Source organism: Pygocentrus nattereri, chromosome 18 (assembly GCF_015220715.1).
Source record: "Pygocentrus nattereri isolate fPygNat1 chromosome 18, fPygNat1.pri, whole genome shotgun sequence".
Lineage (NCBI taxonomy): Eukaryota > Metazoa > Chordata > Actinopteri > Characiformes > Serrasalmidae > Pygocentrus > Pygocentrus nattereri.
In genome coordinates, this window is record NC_051228.1 from 1,176,924 (window position 1) to 1,195,000 (window position 18,077).

Genomic DNA, 18,077 nt, shown 5'->3' on the forward strand with positions numbered 1-18,077 from the left:
TCCGGCTGCATTAATCAGTTCTGCTTGTTTTGAGGATTTTTCTCTTTGGAGGCTGTTTGGGGTTCGGCTGTGTTTCGTCCTGAACTCTGCAGCTCCGCTGTGTCGGTGGTGTTTAGGTTAAACTTGGGTAGCAGTTTTTAATAGTGCACACAAAAAAACACGTAAAGACGCTTTTTTAATTAAAATAGTCTTTATTTAGATAATTGTTGGTTACATGCGTTACATTATTTGAATCTTCAGTGCTTGTTTATGGGAACTCCGAGAAAACAGTGAAAAGGTCTTATAATTCTGCCAAAAATAAGATAACACTTCTGTTAAAATCAGGAAAATTAGGAATTCTTCAGAAAAACAGGCTAGTAATTCTGAGAAAATCAGGAATTCTTGGAAAAAACAGGCTAGTAATTCTGAGAAAATTAGGAATTCTTCAGAAAAACAGGCTATTAATTCTGTGAAAAATGAGGAATTCTTTGAAAAACAGGCTAGGAATTCTGAGACATTGATGAATTCTGAGGAAAACAGGCCAGTAATTCTGAGACAATGAGGAATTCTGAGAAAAACAGGCTAGTAATTATGAGAAAATCTGGAATTCTTGGAAAATAACAGGCCAGTAATTCAGAGAAAATGAGGAATTCTGTAAAAGCAGACTAGTAATGTGGCGAAAGTGGATGTAGGCGTGTGATTCTGTGTAAATGAGCTAGTTTTTAAATGAAATCATGATTTTATGTTTTAGTAATGTAGTGGGGTCAGTTATACTCCGGGGCATCATGCTTGTGTATTATGTGGAATAACTTCCTATAACCGGATCGTTGTTGCCTTCAGTTTTACGGTTCAAAACTAAGTTAAACATCAAAGTCAGACCCCTCCGTCTGTCCTGGTTTGTCCACCAGTAAAAACGCACAGTACGGAGATCAGAGAGGTGCAGAAGGAGCAGGAGGTGTTACGGCAGCGCCGCCGCTGCAGCGCTGCTGCTCCGGAGTAATGAGGAGGATAACCTCGTTAGTGTGAGCCTTAACCTAATTGACTGAAGCTGTGAGATGCTGGAGATGCTGGAGATTCCTGGGCGTTCTCTGGATTTCAGGCGTGGTCCTCCTGAATAAAGGGCGCTGTGAGGAGCAGCGTTGTTCTAACGATCGGCCCTTAAGGGCCGTTACGCTGAATGTTTTATTGATAGCACGCTCGCTGCTTTGGGACGCATTCCGCTGTAATGGAGCGGAGTGTTTTTAGCTCGGGCCGGTCTGAAAGCGCTCGCTCCGGCCTGTAGATGATATCTCAGCGCTCTGATTCTGGAACAATGCATCATTGAGTTTGGCTGCTGAGTTTTGGTAACTCGATCCCAGGTGTTGAAGGAATTTTCAAAATCTTATTGAAGTATAAAAGGTGAAAAAGGGCTTTTTTCCCACTTTCCTAACATAATGAGGGTGAACTGAGAGCAGGACTGGGCGCAGGTTTCACTGCAGTGGTGGTTCAGAACGAGCCGTGTGGTTTAAAACTGCTCTTTTATCTCCGCAGTGTCCTCAGATCCATGGAGTCCAGTTCATCTGACCAGCCTGCAGCACAGGTAAAGCTTTCAATCTCATGATTTAGGAGTTTGGCTGCACTATTTAAACGCAGTTAGGTAATTACGGAGTTAGTTACAGTTGAGTTGTAGGCTGTTTATTCGGGATCGAGTCTTTTTTGTTTTGTTTTGATGTGGAAAAATGCCCAACATAACTTTTAACTGAGTTCTGATCATATAGAAATACCTCGTTTTCTGCCGGCAGGCCAGGGAATCTGCACTTTCCACACAGTTTCTCCTCCTGTGAGCCAGAAAATTCTACAGAATAACGTTTAATCTGAGATATATAGCTGTATGATCATTGCAGCATTGAGCTTCACTGTTTCTTAGACATCTTCTACATTTAATAGATCATATCTGAGCTGGAAAGACTGCTGATATTTGCATATCTTTGTTGTCGGAAGAAAACCTCGTATCTCCAAAATGGGAACTTTACAGGAGAAGGAAAAAACCTACTTTACTTTTAATGGAAGTCAATGGAACCAGACGTCTGTCCAGGTCATTTTGGGCCGTTTCTATTAGTCCAATCATCATGAAATTTACACATAATGTAAAGAACAACAGGCATTTTTAGACTATGTCAAAAACTGAAAAACAGCAAAAACGGAGATACGAGGTTTTGTTCCGACAACAGCGACATATTACAGAATTTAATAAGCCATTTATTTATATTTTTTACTCAACCTTGATCACATGATCTGTATCCTGTGATTCCACAGCTTTACAGTTATTCAGCACTAGTATTGTATGTAAATATGAAAGGCGTGTCCAAAAGGCACCAGCTCTTTTGATTGGATCTCCGGAGTGATTCATTTCTGTCTAGTATTAAAAGAATATTTTTTTAAATATACATGAAAACGAATTACATGAAATAGTGCATATGATCGCCAGGTTATTATATTACGTCTACATATTCTTCAGGATCCTCTGCGGCCTCTGGAGCTGCTGCTTTCTGGGAAAGAGTCCAGCCACAGAGACGGACGGTCGACCCACAGCGAGCTGACCGGTGAGTGTGGACTCACCGGGAGAGAAAGTTGGAGCATAGTGACTCTTGGCGTACTCATGCTCACGCTCAGTACTGCTGCTTTTTTCAGGTTTAACAAAGCTATTACATAGTGCTGCTTTAACTGATATACTTTATTTGATTGGTTGTTGTATTAATAACAAGTGAAGTCTGAAATCTAAACGGCTGAGATTTCCCGCTGCGTTACTAGCGTCTCGTCCCAGACCGCTTAATAGCTCACTAAATAGTGTGTAAAAGTAGTGCACATCCCATTAGAAGTGCACTCATTAGTGCAGTAGGAGAAGTACAGGAGTGTGTGGTTTGGGATGCTGCTCTGCTGAGCTGCTCGCTAGACGCCTCCTAGAGGAAGATTGAGGGGTTTGATGGTTAAAGAGCTTTTACTGAGGTAAACAAGTGCTTTTAAATGAATGTATTTACTGAGATAATCTGATGTCGGCTTTGCATTCGGAGCTGCCTGTTTGAAAATTGTTCTCCGTTTAAGGCGCCTCAGTGTAACTGCAGCTCCATTTAAGGTGGAAGGGAAAATTGAGATGGTGAATCAGAAGCTCCAGCTTTATATCTGTGTGTGAGTTTATTATTTAGGAGTTTTGGTGCCGCTTTTATTAGTGCTTATGAAACCTCACACTGATCTAGTGTTTCTGGAGGCGCTTCTGAAGTGTCCACGTACCCTTTCATGTGTTTGCGGTTATTCTGGTGACAGCTCACCCGCCGACATGGCGACGGGCGTTCTTCGTGATGTAATCCAGGCCCTGTCCCAGCACACTTAACCAAACTTTCTGAGGGCTTTCACTTCGCTTGGTGACCTGACGTGTCTTCATAAGTCCGTGTAAAGTCCGCTGCGTTATTCTATTGCGCTGGAAGAAAGATAAACAAAAGGAGTCGCTGCACAAACAGGTAGTGACGAGAAAGGTTTGGAGGCTACGGCCTTTAAGGTCACTTCTGCTCAGCGAGCGCGGCTCCTCCGCAGGCCTGAGGCTTGCCGACCCGCGCCGTTTCCTGAAGAGCTAGATGATAATGAGGCCTGCTTTCGCTGAGGTGTCTGTGTTTCATCTCCTCAGGTTGCCCTTTTAACCATGCAGTGCTAATGTCGAGGGGGTGGGGGTGTTGAGGGGGTATGTAGGTTGGGGGCCGTTGTAAATGTCAGGCCAGTTCACCTCTGGACTGCCCTCATGGAAATTATGCACTGCATTTTGGATTTAAATGTGAACGTGAATCTGTTTTTCTTTCCCGTTTGGTCTTTTAATGCAGGCCTGAAAGGGAAATTCCACCCGTCATTCCAAATTTCTGCATAATTACACAGTCAACCCCTAATTTAACGATTAAACGAGTTCTCTGTGCTTAAAAGTCTTAAAAACATGGTTCTTCAAGGGTTCTTTAGTAAAGCCAGTGGTTCTATTTAGAACCAAAAGTTCTATACAAAACAGTTCATTGCAGGGGGAAATGGTTCTTCAGATTGATGGAGAATGTGTTGTATATGGTTCTGTGCAGCATCAAAAAGGGTTTTTCTTATTCTGTTGCGAGTTTGACATCGTAACAGTAGCAGAACCCTTTTTAGAACCATATACAACAGAACCATATACAACAGACCATTCCGTGCTGAAGTGGTTCTTTGCATGATCTATACAGATCTCATGGTTCTTAATTGAACGCCTGCCTTTACCAAAGAATCCTTGAAGAACCGTCTTTTCTAAGTATGATGTAAAGCTTGTAACTCTGTAAGAACCGCTTTTGGTGCTGTATAGAACCATTTTTAGTGTCCTATACAGAACCGTAGATAATATGAAGAGCTATTTCATCATGCTTAAATGGTCCTTTGCATGGTGAAGTGGTTCTTCCAATTATTTATGGTTCTATGTAGAACCCCTTGGAACCCTTCCATAGAGTTAAGCTGTAAACAGAGATGTCTTTACAGAGGTGGTGATGGGAACCAGGCGTCGCCATGACTACAACACAGATAAAGACACTTTATTTACCATCCAGAACCACCAGAGAACCTACACGAGTCTCCTGAGCTTAACACGTGTCGCATTCACAGCAGCAGGGACCGGTGTTGGCGTAACGGCTGCTGTGTGTTCTCTTCCGCAGGTTCCGCGGGTCGTAAAGATAAAGGTTCCCCGGTGGAGAGTTCACAACGTCTTCCTGCCACGCCCGTGCCCACCAACACCACGCAGGGTTCCCCCCCTCAGCTCCTCATGAGAACCGGCACAGCTACCTCCGAATCCGCCGCCAGTGCCAACGGTGCCCACCCCTTCTCGCCCACGGGCATCGGGCCGGACTTCTTCACTCCCGCCGTCGCCAGTGTGGGCGCCACCTTCCCTCCGCTGGCGGGAAAAATGGCCCTCAGCTCGCTGCTCCAGCGGCAGCTCATGCAGAGCTTCTACACCAAAGCACTGCAGGTAGGCGTGAACCGATTGTTTATATTTATAAATAAAACAAGGTGCTGATTCAGCTGCCTTTCAGTTTCAGAATCACTCAGTGTCTCGGCTGGCTCCTCCCACTCCTCCACGTGCATTTGTTGTGATTCCGTCTCAGCCCTACCCCTTGTTTTCTTGACTCCGCCCCGATTCGTTCCCCCTGCGCCTTGTAATCCGTTGTGGTCCTCGTTTGTATTTAAGCCCTGTGTTTGCCCTTGTGTTGGCTGGTCTTTGTTTGATGTATGTGCTGTTTGACTTGTCTGTCTGTCCCCCATTCGATCCGTGCTGGCTGTGTGAACCTGGACTGTTCCGACTACGACCCTGGATTTGCCCAAAATAAATCTCGCTGCGTCCGCCTCATCGCTCCACTTTACAATCAGCTCTAATCTTTTACAATAATGCTCCATTATATGCGTTCACTTTTTCCCCAAAATAGAATTTTTAGCCTGTTTTCAAACCGAAAAATGAATCGCATGTTGTTTTTATTCTCTATTTCTATTTATTTTAGTTTATCATATATCGTATATTCCACTGTAGCATAAACAAGTATGTAAAGTATAAAAAAGTATAGAAATAAAATCTCTATGTTGACTTGCATTAAAACTTAAGAACTTTTTCTCCTCTCCTGTGAAGTTTCCTTTTGACGGTACCTGTTTGGACGGCGTTCCGTGGTTTTGAATCGTTTTAAAAATTTTATTACTAATTACTTTATTACTGGGTTCGATTCCCCGACCGGGTGCCCGAGGTCCTTTCTATGTGGAGTTCTCTGGTTTCCCCCCTACAGCCCAGAGACATGCAGTCAGGCCAGTTGGACGTGTTAAACTGTTCCTGTATGTCTGTCTGTCTGCCCTGCGATGGACTGGCAACCTGTCCAGGGTGTATCCTGCCTTCTGCCCAATGACCGCTGGGATAGGATCCAGCACCCCATTCAATCCAGAAGGAGAAGCAGCTTAGGAAGTGTGTGTGTGTGTGTTTGCACATCGTTGCATTTTGTTTTACAGCTGACGAGCATTTTAATCTATTTAATCATTTTAATCTGGCTGCTTGCTGCTTCAGAGGTGTTGCACGCAGCTTTTCTTATCTTTAGTTGCTTTGAGTTGAATGGAAATTAGGTTTGATGCAACTTGCATGAAACCAGCAACTAGTTGTATGAAGGTTTTACCGTTATAATACCAAGCTGACAAGACCCCTCCCCCCCCCTCCCCCGCAGGAGAGTTCGCCCGGCGCCCTGCTGTTTGCCCCTCAGCACTACGCCTCCAGCCCCCTGCCGCCCGCCGCCAGTCCCGATGCCAACGGCATGGTGCCCTCGCCCAGCCGCTCAGAGGGAGCGGGCAGCGCCTCAGAGGGAGAGGAGCTGGACACGGCCGAAATCGCCCGGCAGGTGAAGGAGCAGCTGATCAAACACAACATCGGGCAGCGCGTGTTCGGACACTACGTCCTGGGCCTGTCCCAGGGCTCGGTCAGCGAAATCCTGGCCCGACCCAAACCCTGGAGCAAACTGACCATCCGCGGGAAAGAGCCTTTCCACAAGATGAAGCAGTTTCTCTCCGACGAGCAGAACATCCTGGCGCTGAGGAGCATTCAGGGACGACAGAGAGGTAAAAAGTCCACGTTAGGGGTGGGCGAGGTGACGTCAGCGTGACCACGTGATGTTCATTTGGAGTGAAAGCGCAGGATTGATGAGCTGTGATGTGAAATGAGGTGTAAATAATTCTACGTTATTCAGAAGGTAGCGATTCCGCTGCGTCAACATTCGAATCTTTAATCAGGTACAATATTATAATCATATTCAATAATGTGCACACCATTTTTGGCCAAACTGATTTTTTAGACTGTTTTCAAATGTAAAAATAAAGCTTAGCTGTTTTTATATTCAACTACTGTATAAATAGATTCACACGCAACATATATTGTACAGTATTCAGGGTTTTTTCTATCCGTTACTATTTAATTTGGTAACACTTTATTTGGATAGTTTACTTTAGATGCTTAATTCACTTTCACGTTACATTCAGCTGAATAACTGCTAAATTGACCATCGTTTGTTTTACTGTAAACCTGCTCTAATCCTAACCTTAATCTCAACCCTAAACCTAAACCCAACCCTCAACCTCATCTTACCCCTAACCTTGATCCAAATCCTAACCCCAACCCCACCACCGAGGTTCAATGGATAGATTGTTAACAATTTGAACGTCAGTAGAGAATTTATAGAGCTCTATAGTGGATCATCCAAATAACCTTTATCTTACTACTTATATTTACAGTTTGTCCCTGAGGTCGTTATTCATTTCTACGTTCCAACAGTGCTGCCACAAATGATTCCTTCTAACAAACCACACCGGCTCAAACCAATCGAATATCTGTTTTTGTCCATAAGTGGGTGAATCGGTACTTGGATAGGTTTATTTATTTTACTATTTAGATTATTTTGCTTGTCATGGAACAGGAAATAATAACCCAACCATCGGGGACCTGGCATGGAGCTCTGGACATCAGGCTGTGCTCATATTACACATTTCCATAAAGAATCATTATTAAATTGAATCTTTCTGAGGTCAGAGATTTACACCCATGACAAGTGACAGCTTTAAATTAGTTTGTTTGTTACAACATATTAAAATAAAATGAAATTTTGAAAATGAAAATGAAATTTTATTTTAATAAAAAATTAATTTAGTAAAAATTAGATTTTAAAATCTAACTTGTGTTGCAAAATAAAACCTCCTGCAAATCTTTTGAAACTTGCTTCGAGACCAGCTCCATTAAACAGCCAGATGAGCCGTAGTTTACACAGATGAACCGTAGTTTACACAGATGAGCCGTAGTTTACACAGATGAGCCGTAGTTTAAACAGATGAGCCGTAGTTTTACACAGATGAGCCGTAGTTTACACAGATGAGCCGTAGTTTAAACAGATGAACCGTAGTTTACACAGATGAACCGTAGTTTACACAGATGAGCCGTAGTTTACACAGATGAGCCGTAGTTTAAACAGATGAGCCGTAGTTTTACACAGATGAGCCGTAGTTTACACAGATGAGCCGTAGTTTAAACAGATGAACCGTAGTTTACACAGATGAACCGTAGTTTACACAGATGAACCGTAGTTTACACAGATGAACCGTAGTTTAAACAGATGAGCCGTAGTTTAAACAGATGAGCCGTAGTTTTACACAGATGAGCCGTAGTTTACACAGATGAGCCGTAGTTTTACACAGATGAACCGTAGTTTTACACAGATGAGCCGTAGTTTTACACAGATGAGCCGTAGTTTAAACAGATGAACCGTAGTTTAAACAGATGAGCCGTAGTTTAAACAGATGAGCCGTAGTTTAAACAGATGAGCCGTAGTTTAAACAGATGAGCCGTAGTTTTACACAGATGAACCGTAGTTTACACAGATGAACCGTAGTTTAAACAGATGAGCCGTAGTTTACACAGATGAGCTGTAGTTTAAACAGATGAGCCGTAGTTTTACACAGATGAGCTGTAGTTTACACAGATGAACCGTAGTTTACACAGATGAACCGTAGTTTAAACAGATGAGCCGTAGTTTACACAGATGAGCTGTAGTTTAAACAGATGAGCCGTAGTTTTACACAGATGAACCGTAGTTTACACAGATGAACCGTAGTTTACACAGATGAACCGTAGTTTACACAGATGAGCCGTAGTTTAAACAGATGAGCCGTAGTTTTACACAGATGAGCCGTAGTTTACACAGATGAACCGTAGTTTACACAGATGAACCGTAGTTTACACAGATGAACCGTAGTTTAAACAGATGAGCCGTAGTTTAAACAGATGAGCCCTAGTTTTACACAGATGAACCGTAGTTTACACAGATGAGCCGTAGTTTACACAGATGAGCCGTAGTTTTACACAGATGAACCGTAGTTTAAACAGATGAGCCGTAGTTTTACACAGATGAGCCGTAGTTTACACAGATGAGCCGTAGTTTACACAGATGAACCGTAGTTTAAACAGATGAGCCGTAGTTTAAACAGATGAGCCGTAGTTTTACACAGATGAACCGTAGTTTACACAGATGAACCGTAGTTTAAACAGATGAGCCGTAGTTTACACAGATGAGCTGTAGTTTAAACAGATGAGCCGTAGTTTTACACAGATGAACCGTAGTTTACACAGATGAACCGTAGTTTAAACAGATGAGCCGTAGTTTACACAGATGAGCTGTAGTTTAAACAGATGAGCCGTAGTTTTACACAGATGAGCCGTAGTTTACACAGATGAGCCGTAGTTTACACAGATGAGCCGTAGTTTAAACAGATGAGCCGTAGTTTTACACAGATGAACCGTAGTTTACACAGATGAGCCGTAGTTTACACAGATGAACCGTAGTTTAAACAGATGAGCCGTAGTTTACACAGGTGAGCCGTAGTTTACACAGATGAGCCGTAGTTTGAATTATTCGCTCATTTCAGCTGGACCTACGTTTTATTTCAAGTGACGTTGCACGATTCCTGTGCTGCCCGAGGACTCGCAAGGCAGACAGCCTCAGTAGTGATGCTTTCTATCTGGATGCCCCCTTGCCTAAAAACCTTATGTTTGGGCAGTCGTGGGCTGGAGGTCAGGGAACCAGCCTCGTGACTGGAAGGTCGCCGGTTTGATCCCCAGCGCTGACAGTCAATGACTGAGGTGTCCTTGAGGGAGACACCTAACCCCCAACTGCTCCCCGGGTGCTGTGGATAGGGCTGCCCACCGCTCCTGGCAAGTGTGCTCACTGCCCCCTAGTGTGTGTGTTCACTAGTGTGTATGTGGTTTTTCACTGCACGGACGGGTTAAATGCAGAAGTGAAATTTCCCCGTTGTGGGATTAATAAGTGTCCCTTAAACTTTGTCAAATCTTAATTTTCACAGTATTTTTGTTTTTTGCAATTTGGTTATGTAATCAAATCTAGAATATGCATTAACAGCAGTATTTTCCAACCTCTAATAACTGTAATTAAACGCTATTGTTGTTGCTGTTTAGGCTGAAACACTCCTTTATAACGTCAGCATGGATGGGCGTGGCTAAACTGTGGTAGCTGGGTATATGTAAATGTGTTTGCTTTTTGTGACATCACATACACACTGAATTCAAAACGGGCTGTTTTTGGTTTCATGGGGTCGGTGATGTGACGATATTTTATTGCATCGTGATATATTACATCGCTTTTCTGAGCGCATCGTCGACCTCGCCGCTACCTAAAGAGCCCCTTAAAGACCACTGATTATTGCTTTTAAGCGCGTAATTGGCCCTGTTTAGCTGGACTTACCGTATCTAACTGTACTGTGATGTACTGCAAAGTGATTGTGATGCATATTGTGATGTTATATTTTTCCCAAATTGCCCAAAACGCCAAGAATCAGCGTTTCTTCAGAAATGAAGGGTGTTAGTAGTGAGTTTGTGCTGCAGTAACAGCCTCTACTCTTCTGGGAGGGATCTAGGTATTGGAACATTGCTGTGAGGATTTGATTGAGCATTAGTGAGGTGAGGCAGTGATGTTGGATGATCACTCCAGCTCATCCCAGAGGGGCTGCGGTGTCTGTGTTGATGGATATCAGGCTAGAAAGGGCTGACTGTGTTTCTACTGGTGTGTTTCTCTCTCTGGTCTGGCTGGTGGTTCCATGAAAAACCCCTAAAAACCTGTATTTTCACATCAAAGACTGGAGCTAACACAGCACATTCATGCTGGCATGTTCCATACAGGGGAGGCAGGTGGTTTTGGGTGAGGTTTGAGGAGAAAGGAGGGTTATTTCTTCTTTAGAGATGTTCTGTGAACCCTTGCTTCAGCTTTAAATAGCTCTTTAAGCTTCTTTTAAGTGGCGCTGATGTTGAAGCTCATTGCAGTTGCAAAAGTTAAAAGAGCTAAAGTAAAAAAGCTAGTTAAAAGTCTTTTTTCTTTTTTTAATTGTAATAGTGGCTGTATAATAGCAGCAGTATTTTTTTTCTTATCCTGCGCTGCTTGTTTTCCAACAGAGAACCCAGGCCAGAACCTGAACAGAGTGTTTCAGGAGGTTCCCAAGCGAAGAACCGGCTCAGAAGGCTCCTCTAAGCCAGGTCTGTTCTAAGCCTTCCCTTCTGGATTGGGCTGTTTTTGTGTTGTGACAGTCTGTGTGTCTCTCTCGTTGTTTGGCCTGGAGTCTCTTGGAAGATGAGTGGATGCAGTGATAGGCGTGATAGTGGATGCTAATCAGGCTCATTTTGGACCGTAAAAATAAAAAAAGTCACTCTGACAGACTGTAATACACTACAGGAAGCGTAGGGGGCGATACGGCTTCTACTGTTTCATTTAAAAAGCTCTATAATGTTCATATGATCCACACAGTCGCTCTGACAGACTGTAATACACTACAGGAAGCGTAGGGGGCGATACGGCTTCTACTGTTTCATTTAAAAAGCTCTGTAATGTTCATATGATCCACACAGTCGCTCTGACAGACTGTAATACACTACAGGAAGCGTAGGGGGCGATACGGCTTCTGCTGTTTCATTTAAAAAGCTCTATAATGTTCATATGATCCACACAGTCGCTCTGACAGACTGTAATACACTACAGGAAGCGTAGGGGGCGATACGGCTTCTACTGTTTCATTTAAAAAGCTCTATAATGTTCATATGATCCACACAGTCGCTCTGACAGACTGTAATACACTACAGGAAGCGTAGGGGGCGATACGGCTTCTACTGTTTCATTTAAAAAGCTCTATAATGTTCATATGATCCACACAGTCGCTCTGACAGACTGTAATACACTACAGGAAGCGTAGGGGGCGATACGGCTTCTACTGTTTCATTTAAAAAGATCTATAATGTTCATATGATCCACACAGTCGCTCTGACAGACTGTAATACACTACAGGAAGCGTAGGGGGCGATACAGCTTCTACTGTTTCATTTAAAAAGCTCTATAATGTTCATATGATCCACACAGTCGCTCTGACAGACTGTAATACACTACAGGAAGCGTAGGGGGCGATACGGCTTCTACTGTTTCATTTAAAAAGCTCTATAATGTTCATATGATCCACACAGTCGCTCTGACAGAGTGTAATACACTACAGGAAGCGTAGGGGGCGATACGGCTTCTACTGTTTCATTTAAAAAGCTCTATAATGTTCATATGATCCACACAGTCGCTCTGACAGACTGTAATACACTACAGGAAGCGTAGGGGGCGATACGGCTTCTACTGTTTCATTTAAAAAGCTCTATAATGTTCATATGATCCACACAGTCACTCTAACAGACTGTAATACACTACAGGAAGCGTAGGGGGCGATACGGCTTCTACTGTTTCATTTAAAAAGCTCTATAATGTTCATATGATCCACACAGTCGCTCTGACAGACTGTAATACACTACAGGAAGCGTAGGGGGCGATACGGCTTCTACTGTTTCATTTAAAAAGCTCTGTAATGTTCATATGATCCACACAGTCGCTCTGACAGACTGTAATACACTACAGGAAGCGTAGGGGCCGATACGGCTTCTACTGTTTCATTTAAAAAGCTCTATAATGTTCATATGATCCACACAGTCGCTCTGACAGACTGTAATACACTACAGGAAGCGTAGGGGGCGATACGGCTTCTGCTGTTTCATTTAAAAAGCTCTATAATGTTCATATGATCCACACAGTCGCTCTGACAGACTGTAATACACTACAGGAAGCGTAGGGGGCGATACGGCTTCTACTGTTTCATTTAAAAAGCTCTATAATGTTCATATGATCCACACAGTCGCTCTGACAGACTGTAATACACTACAGGAAGCGTAGGGGGCGATATGGCTTCTACTGTTTCATTTAAAAAGCTCTATAATGTTCATATGATCCACACAGTCGCTCTGACAGACTGTAATACACTACAGGAAGCGTAGGGGGCGATACGGCTTCTACTGTTTCATTTAAAAAGCTCTATAATGTTCATATGATCCACACAGTCGCTCTGACAGACTGTAATACACTACAGGAAGCGTAGGGGGCGATACAGCTTCTACTGTTTCATTTAAAAAGCTCTATAATGTTCATATGATCCACACAGTCGCTCTGACAGACTGTAATACACTACAGGAAGCGTAGGGGGCGATACGGCTTCTACTGTTTCATTTAAAAAGCTCTATAATGTTCATATGATCCACACAGTCGCTCTGACAGAGTGTAATACACTACAGGAAGCGTAGGGGGCGATACGGCTTCTACTGTTTCATTTAAAAAGCTCTATAATGATCATATGATCCACACAGTCGCTCTGACAGACTGTAATACACTACAGGAAGCGTAGGGGGCGATACGGCTTCTACTGTTTCATTTAAAAAGCTCTATAATGTTCATATGATCCACACAGTCGCTCTGACAGACTGTAATACACTACAGGAAGCGTAGGGGGCGATACGGCTTCTACTGTTTCATTTAAAAAGCTCTATAATGTTCATATGATCCACACAGTCACTCTAACAGACTGTAATACACTACAGGAAGCGTAGGGGGCGATACGGCTTCTACTGTTTCATTTAAAAAGCTCTATAATGTTCATATGATCCACACAGTCGCTCTGACAGACTGTAATACACTACAGGAAGCGTAGGGGGCGATACGGCTTCTACTGTTTCATTTAAAAAGCTCTATAATGTTCATATGATCCACACAGTCGCTCTGACAGACTGTAATACACTACAGGAAGCGTAGGGGGCGATACGGCTTCTACTGTTTCATTTAAAAAGCTCTATAATGATCATATGATCCACACAGTCGCTCTGACAGACTGTAATACACTACAGGAAGCGTAGGGGGCGATACGGCTTCTACTGTTTCATTTAAAAAGCTCTATAATGTTCATATGATCCACACAGTCGCTCTGACAGACTGTAATACACTACAGGAAGCGTAGGGGGCGATACGGCTTCTACTGTTTCATTTAAAAAGCTCTATAATGTTCATATGATCCACACAGTCGCTCTGACAGACTGTAATACACTACAGGAAGCGTAGGGGGCGATACGGCTTCTACTGTTTCATTTAAAAAGCTCTATAATGTTCATATGATCCACACAGTCGCTCTGACAGACTGTAATACACTACAGGAAGCGTAGGGGGCGATACGGCTTCTTCTGTTTCATTTAAAAAGCTCTATAATGTTCATATGATCCACACAGTCGCTCTGACAGACTGTAATACACTACAGGAAGCGTAGGGGGCGATACGGCTTCTACTGTTTCATTTAAAAAGCTCTATAATGTTCATATGATCCACACAGTCGCTCTGACAGACTGTAATACACTACAGGAAGCGTAGGGGGCGATACGGCTTCTACTGTTTCATTTAAAAAGCTCTATAATGTTCATATGATCCACACAGTCGCTCTGACAGACTGTAATACACTACAGGAAGCGTAGGGGGCGATACGGCTTCTACTGTTTCATTTAAAAAGCTCTATAATGTTCATATGATCCACACAGTCGCTCTGACAGACTGTAATACACTACAGGAAGCGTAGGGGGCGATACGGCTTCTACTGTTTCATTTAAAAAGCTCTATAATGTTCATATGATCCACACAGTCGCTCTGACAGACTGTAATACACTACAGGAAGCGTAGGGGGCGATATGGCTTCTACTGTTTCATTTAAAAAGCTCTACAATGTTCATATGATCCACACAGTCGCTCTGACAGACTGTAATACACTACAGGAAGCGTAGGGGGCGATACGGCTTCTACTGTTTCATTTAAAAAGCTCTATAATGTTCATATGATCCACACAGTCGCTCTGACAGACTGTAATACACTACAGGAAGCGTAGGGGGCGATACGGCTTCTACTGTTTCATTTAAAAAGCTCTATAATGTTCATATGATCCACACAGTCGCTCTGACAGACTGTAATACACTACAGGAAGCGTAGGGGGCGATACGGCTTCTACTGTTTCATTTAAAAGCTCTATAATGTTCATATGATCCACACAGTCGCTCTGACAGACTGTAATACACTTCAGGAAGCGTAGGGGGCGATACGGCTTCTACTGTTTCATTTAAAAAGCTCTATAATGTTCATATGATCCACACAGTCGCTCTGACAGACTGTAATACACTACAGGAAGCGTAGGGGGCGATACGGCTTCTACTGTTTCATTTAAAAAGCTCTATAATGTTCATATGATCCACACAGTCGCTCTGACAGACTGTAATACACTACAGGAAGCGTAGGGGGCGATACGGCTTCTACTGTTTCATTTAAAAAGCTCTATAATGTTCATATGATCCACACAGTCGCTCTGACAGACTGTAATACACTACAGGAAGCGTAGGGGGCGATACGGCTTCTACTGTTTCATTTAAAAAGCTCTATAATGTTCATATGATCCACACAGTCGCTCTGACAGACTGTAATACACTACAGGAAGCGTAGGGGGCGATACGGCTTCTACTGTTTCATTTAAAAAGCTCTATAATGTTCATATGATCCACACAGTCGCTCTGACAGACTGTAATACACTACAGGAAGCGTAGGGGGCGATACGGCTTCTACTGTTTCATTTAAAAAGCTCTATAATGTTCATATGATCCACACAGTCGCTCTGACAGACTGTAATACACTACAGGAAGCGTAGGGGGCGATACGGCTTCTACTGCTTCATTTAAAAAGCTCTATAATGTTCATATGATCCACACAGTCGCTCTGACAGACTGTAATACACTACAGGAAGCGTAGGGGGCGATACGGCTTCTACTGTTTCATTTAAAAAGCTCTATAATGTTCATATGATCCACACAGTCGCTCTGACAGACTGTAATACACTACAGGAAGCGTAGGGGGCGATACGGCTTCTACTGTTTCATTTAAAAAGCTCTATAATGTTCATATGATCCACACAGTCGCTCTGACAGACTGTAATACACTACAGGAAGCGTAGGGGGCGATACGGCTTCTACTGTTTCATTTAAAAAGCTCTATAATGTTCATATGATCCACACAGTCGCTCTGACAGACTGTAATACACTACAGGAAGCGTAGGGGGCGATACGGCTTCTACTGTTTCATTTAAAAAGCTCTATAATGTTCATATGATCCACACAGTCGCTCTGACAGACTGTAATACACTACAGGAAGCGTAGGGGGCGATACGGCTTCTACTGTTTCATTTAAAAAGCTCTATAATGATTCATATGATCCACACAGTCGCTCTGACAGACTGTAATACACTACAGGAAGCGTAGGGGGCGATACGGCTTCTACTGTTTCATTTAAAAAGCTCTATAATGTTCATATGATCCACACAGTCGCTCTGACAGACTGTAATACACTACAGGAAGCGTAGGGGGCGATACGGCTTCTACTGTTTCATTTAAAAAGCTCTATAATGTTCATATGATCCACACAGTCGCTCTGACAGACTGTAATACACTACAGGAAGCGTAGGGGGCGATACGGCTTCTACTGTTTCATTTAAAAAGCTCTATAATGTTCATATGATCCACACAGTCGCTCTGACAGACTGTAATACACTACAGGAAGCGTAGGGGGCGATACGGCTTCTACTGTTTCATTTAAAAAGCTCTATAATGTTCATATGATCCACACAGTCGCTCTGACAGACTGTAATACACTACAGGAAGCGTAGGGGGCGATACGGCTTCTACTGTTTCATTTAAAAAGCTCTATAATGTTCATATGATCCACACAGTCGCTCTGACAGACTGTAATACACTACGGGAAGCGTAGGGGGCGATACGGCTTCTACTGTTTCATTTAAAAAGCTCTATAATGATCATATGATCCACACAGTCGCTCTGACAGACTGTAATACACTACAGGAAGCGTAGGGGGCGATACGGCTTCTACTGTTTCATTTAAAAAGCTCTATAATGTTCATATGATCCACACAGTCGCTCTGACAGACTGTAATACACTACAGGAAGCGTAGGGGGCGATACGGCTTCTACTGTTTCATTTAAAAAGCTCTATAATGTTCATATGATCCACACAGTCGCTCTGACAGACTGTAATACACTACAGGAAGCGTAGGGGGCGATACGGCTTCTACTGTTTCATTTAAAAAGCTCTATAATGTTCATATGATCCACACAGTCGCTCTGACAGACTGTAATACACTACAGGAAGCGTAGGGGGCGATACGGCTTCTACTGTTTCATTTAAAAAGCTCTATAATGTTCATATGATCCACACAGTCGCTCTGACAGACTGTAATACACTACAGGAAGCGTAGGGGGCGATACGGCTTCTACTGTTTCATTTAAAAAGCTCTATAATGTTCATATGATCCACACAGTCGCTCTGACAGACTGTAATACACTACAGGAAGCGTAGGGGGCGATACGGCTTCTACTGTTTCATTTAAAAAGCTCTATAATGTTCATATGATCCACACAGTCGCTCTGACAGACTGTAATACACTACAGGAAGCGTAGGGGGCGATACGGCTTCTACTGTTTCATTTAAAAAGCTCTATAATGTTCATATGATCCACACAGTCGCTCTGACAGACTGTAATACACTACAGGAAGCGTAGGGGGCGATACGGCTTCTACTGTTTCATTTAAAAAGCTCTATAATGTTCATATGATCCACACAGTCGCTCTGACAGACTGTAATACACTACAGGAAGCGTAGGGGGCGATACGGCTTCTACTGTTTCATTTAAAAAGCTCTATAATGTTCATATGATCCACACAGTCGCTCTGACAGACTGTAATACACTACAGGAAGCGTAGGGGGCGATACGGCTTCTACTGTTTCATTTAAAAAGCTCTATAATGTTCATATGATCCACACAGTCGCTCTGACAGACTGTAATACACTACAGGAAGCGTAGGGGGCGATACGGCTTCTACTGTTTCATTTAAAAAGCTCTATAATGTTCATATGATCCACACAGTCGCTCTGACAGACTGTAATACACTACAGGAAGCGTAGGGGGCGATACGGCTTCTACTGTTTCATTTAAAAAGCTCTATAATGTTCATATGATCCACACAGTCGCTCTGACAGACTGTAATACACTACAGGAAGCGTAGGGGGCGATACGGCTTCTACTGTTTCATTTAAAAAGCTCTATAATGT

General features: G+C 43.0%; 1 protein-coding gene across 6 annotated transcripts in view; it reads left to right on the forward strand.

Moving 5' to 3' along the window:
- The window catches only part of cux1a (cut-like homeobox 1a), a 191,226-nt gene that overhangs the window by 148,925 nt on the left and 24,224 nt on the right, over window positions 1-18,077 (forward strand). For 5 of the 6 annotated variants that reach the window (XM_037546964.1, XM_037546967.1, XM_037546968.1 and 2 more), the window contains 5 exons: window positions 1,510-1,558; window positions 2,477-2,561; window positions 4,665-4,975; window positions 6,204-6,591; window positions 10,979-11,059. In XM_037546964.1, coding sequence (XP_037402861.1) covers window positions 1,510-1,558; window positions 2,477-2,561; window positions 4,665-4,975; window positions 6,204-6,591; window positions 10,979-11,059 — 914 coding nt within the window. The remainder of the gene's footprint in view (window positions 1-1,509; window positions 1,559-2,476; window positions 2,562-4,664; window positions 4,976-6,203; window positions 6,592-10,978; window positions 11,060-18,077) is intronic. The other variant, XM_037546966.1, reaches the window with a different exon arrangement.